This window comes from Nicotiana sylvestris, chromosome 10 (assembly GCF_000393655.2).
Source record: "Nicotiana sylvestris chromosome 10, ASM39365v2, whole genome shotgun sequence".
NCBI classification, from domain to species: Eukaryota; Viridiplantae; Streptophyta; class Magnoliopsida; order Solanales; family Solanaceae; genus Nicotiana; species Nicotiana sylvestris.
Genome location: NC_091066.1, coordinates 167119305 through 167124051, shown reverse-complemented (window position 1 = coordinate 167124051; position 4747 = coordinate 167119305). Strand labels below are relative to the sequence as shown.

The following is a 4747-nucleotide window of genomic DNA, read 5'->3' as shown; positions in this document are numbered from 1 at the left end:
ATCTACCAAGTGCAAGTCCCCTTTTGGTAACACTTTCTTGATGATGTAGGGTCCTTGCTAGTTCAAGGTGAACTTTCCTTTAGCTTCTACCTGGTGTGGAAGGATGCGTTTCAAAACCAATTGGCCTACCTCAAAATGCCTTAGGCGCACTTTCTTATTGTAAGCGCGTGCCATTCTTTGCTGGTATAACTGGCCGAAACACACTGCTGCTAGCCGTTTTTCATCGATCAACATCAGTTATTCTAATCGGGTCTTGACCCACTCAGTGTCTTCAATCTCTGATTCCACAATAATTCGGAGAGAGGGAATTTCGACTTTAGTGGGTATTACAGCTTCAGTTCCATATACAAGCAGATACGGAGTTGCACCAACAGATGTGCGAACAGTCGTGCGGTATCCCAAAAGAGCAAAAGGCAACTTTTCATGCCATTGCCTGGAACCTTGAATCATCTTCCTAAGAATCTTCTTGATGTTCTTGTTTGCCGCTTCAACGGATCCATTGGCTTTTGGCCGGTAAGGGGTAGAATGGCGATGCATGATTTTAAATTGTTCGCATACCTTCTTCATCAAATGTATATTTAGATTGACTGCATTGTCAGTGATAATGGTCTTTGGGATACCAAAGCGACAAATAATGTTGGAATGAACAAAGTCTACCACTGATTTCTTGGTGACTGCTTTGAAAGTGATGGCCTTCACCCACTTGGTGAAGTAATCAATTGCAACCAAAATGAATCTATGCCCATTTGGAACTTTTGGCTCGATTGTCCCAATAACATCCATTCGCCAAGGAACGAAAGGCCAAGGAGAGTATATGGGATGCAACTCCGAAGGAGGTGAGTGAATCAGGTCATCATGAATCTGGCATTGGTGATACTTGCGAACAAATCTGAAGCAATTTTTCTCCATAGTAAGCCAATAATACCCTGCAGAATCTTCTTCGGCAAAACATATCCATTCATGTGAGGTCCGCATACCCCTGAATGCACTTCACTCATGATCCATTCTGCTTTTGTAGCATCTATGCATCTCAACAAGTTTAAATCTGGGGTCCTCTTGTACAAAATTTCCCCATTCAGGAAGAAACCACTGGCGAGCCACTTTATAGTTCTTTTTTGATCTCCTTTGGCATGCTCTGGATATTTTCTTGCTTTCATGAATCATTTTATGTTATGATACCATGGTTCACCATCTGGTTCTGTCTCAATTGTATTGTAGTAACCGTGTTGATTCTGAACCTGGATTTCTAGTGGATCTATATGAGTGTTGCCTGGATAAGGAAGCATCAAGGCTAAAGTAGCCAAGGCATCGGCTAGCTCGTTGTGAAACCTAGGAATGTACCTAAACTCAATGGATTTGAATCTTTTGCTCAAGTCTTGCACACATTGTCTGTACGGAATAAGCTTGATGTCTCGAGTCTACTATTCGCCTTGGGCTTGCCGGATAAGCAAGTCAGAATCTCCCATAACCAATAGTTCATGCACATCCAGATCGATGGTCATTTTCAAACAAATGATACAAGCTTCGTATTCTGCCATATTATTGGTACAGAAGAATCGAAGTCAGGCCGTTGCAGGGTAATGATGTCTAATAGGTGAGATGAGGATTGCCCCGATCCCAACTCCTTTGATATTGACAGCCCCATCAAAATACATTTTCCATACAGGGTTATCGTATGGAACTACTTCCTCTATTGAGTTGTACACTTCGTCTGGGAAGTATGTGCTAAGTGGCATGTACTCATCATCAACTCGATTCTCTACCAAAGCTTGTGCTTTCATCGCGGTGCGAGTGTCACAACCCGGATTTCCACCCTCGAGAGTCATGATGGCGCCTACTAGTACGAGCTAGTCAAGCCAATTAATTGCACAATTTACCTTTTTACCCATTTTATATTCATCAACAATTTCGAAATAATAACATTTAAACAGCGAAATTTAACGCAAGCGGAAGAAAGAAACAATAAGCTATATGAACATGAATATCTAATACAACTATTTGAGTCACGACTACCCAGAACTGGTGTCACAGTTTCACAGACGGTCTAAGAATACTACAAATAAAGGGTCTGAAAGGAATAAATACAACACTGTCTTTAGAAATGCAAGAAAGAAGTAGGAACAATAGATAGAAGGAGACGCCAAGGCCTACGGACGCCTGGAGGACTACCTCGGGTCGCCTGATGATCAAGAATTAGCAATCTCACTGCGGTCCGAAGTCCACAACACTGGGGTCTGCACAAAAGAGTGCAGAGTGTAGTATCAGCATAACTGACCCCATGTGCTGGTAAGTGCCTAGCCTAACCTCGGCGAAGCAATGACGAGGCTAGGATCAGACTACCAAATAAACCTTGCATATGGAAAAATAAGAAGAAAGAAATCAGGAACAAAAACTATACTAAAATATTATATAAACATGTATAAATCAGTGTAACAGTACTTGTATAAAGATGTATAAACATCTGTATAACTTTGTATGAAATTGTATAAGGATGTATAAAATTAATAGCAATACAGGGAATACCTTCAGCTTAGCTTTTCTCTCCTTCAATTTGCGGCGAGTAGCAATCCTTTGTTCTTTGGATATGCAATCAAGACCACTCTCACCATCGTCTTCGATCTTTCTCTTTTTATGCTTAACGTGCTCGATCTTGCTCTTTTTATGCTTAACATCCTCGGTCTTTCTCTTTTTTGGTTTAACACTTGGGCCTATGTCATCTTCATCAACCAAATCAAATTTCAGCTTTTCTTTGGATTTTTCATGTCTCCCACATTTCTTACTTCTTATTCTAACAATGTTAACCGAAGTAGGAGTATTCTTCATTTGCAAATGAGTCATTCGACTGCTCTCTTATTGTGACTTTTTGTAGGAGCAGGAGACTCACAATCATCATCATCGGGGGCCTGGACATGCGCATTCACTTCAGAATCAGGAGTTGAGGGCAAGTCCCTCAGTGTTTTAACTGGAGTAAGAGTATTCTTCGTTTGCGGACGAGTCATTCGACTACTCTCTTATTGCGACTTTTTTGTAGGAGTAGGAGACCCAAAATCATCATCATCGGGGGCCTGGACATGCTCATTCGCTTTAGAATAGGGTTTGAGGGAAAGTCCCTCAATGTTTTTGCAAAATCGAGCTTAACACCTTTTCCAGCAACCTTCATACTACTTTTAGAAGCAGACCTTTTCGAACGCATTTTCTACAACAAAACAAGCAAAACTTTAACAAAAGTGAAGACAAGTGAAGGAAAACACAAAAATCAAACCAAAAATAAAGGCCATGAACACAAAGCAGAGGCCAAGTTTCCCAAATTGTAACAAAACTCAAAAAATAAATTCTATCCTAAAAGTCGAAATAATAAAGTATGCAAACTGAAACACCAAGTTTAGGCCCAGAACGAAGATAGAAGGAACACAAAATCGAACGGAAAACACAACAATATTGTAAAAATATATTCAAAATCAGAAAAGCAAAAATATTTAAAATAAAACAAAATTTAAAACCAAAACTCTGGTAAAAGCATAAAATGAAACGAAAATCACCTGAAAATAAGAGTGAAAGCTCGAAAAATTACTTGAGGCGCAATAATGAAGGTCGGTTGCCTTCATACTTCTCTGAAAAAAGCGTGAGAAGAAGAGGGAGAAAGAAATTTAAAAGAGAAAATCGTTAATAATATTTGTGGGTTATTGAGTGAACACAAAATTTCAAAACATGTACAACATGGACTAAACCAGGTTAGGGCTTCAAATGTGGGCTATTTTCGAATGGGTTGTATGTCCCAAGTGATATGTGATGTAATTTCTTCTATTATATTCACATAACAATCGATCGATCATACAAAGTAGTACGAATCCTCATAATACAAGTATAATCATCAAGTATCACCTTTTTTAATAAATAACATATATATATCGAAAATGAGAAAAAATACGTTCTTTTGTTTTATGTTTTCAGCTAAAAGGAAGATTAAAAAATAATGGGCAAGTTTACATATTTGGCTGGTCAGTAAAAATAATTATATTTATTAGTCAAACATATGAAATATGTATATTATATATTTATATATAAAATTATATATTTTGTAGGCTATTATTTTTTGTGAGCTGTTATACTGTGTAATTTTTCCAAAAACGGACCAAAAAGATTGTGAAAATAGCACGGAATAGTCAATTTTCAGACAGGTAATTGAAAAATAACCAGCATTTGCAAAGTCATTGAAAAATAACCACCATTTTGCTGTAACAAGAAAAGTTCCAGCATGATATACTGGAGATTGGTGTACCTGTGTATGAGCTTCCAACATAATATACTGGAGATTGGTGTACCTGTGTATGAACTTCCATCATATTATGCTGAAACTCCAGCACACGAAAAGTTTTAGCATAATATACTGGAGATTGAAGCACCTGTGTATGAACTTGCAACATATTATGCTAAACCAGTATATTATGCTGGGACTCTAGTATATTATGCTGGAAGTTCACATGTAAAAAATTCAAACTCCAATATATTATGCTGGAATATTTTCGGATTTTGAACATATTTTTGTAAAAATTTATCTCTATATGAAAAATGACTAAATTTCAATTATTTTTGAAACTGTGGCTATTTTTTGATTATCACTCGTAAATCTGGCTATTTTTGAATTTCACCCAAAAAGAACTGGACCGTCAATAAATATCTTAGGAGCCCCAAGTATCAATTCGGCCCAATAAAAAGCCCAAAGTAGAAAGAGCAATGCTGTCTTTTT

At 37.7% G+C, this 4747-nt stretch overlaps 1 protein-coding gene across 1 annotated transcript; it reads right to left on the bottom strand.

Moving 5' to 3' along the window:
• Positions 1-237: 237 nt before the first annotated feature.
• LOC138880232 (uncharacterized) lies at positions 238-909 on the bottom strand. Its single transcript, XM_070159910.1, has 2 exons — positions 559-909; positions 238-417 (listed from the first exon to the last, which is right to left on the bottom strand). The coding sequence occupies exons 1-2, from the start codon at positions 907-909 to the stop codon at positions 238-240; spliced, it is 531 nt and encodes a 176-aa protein (XP_070016011.1).
• Positions 910-4747: the final 3838 nt, after the last annotated feature.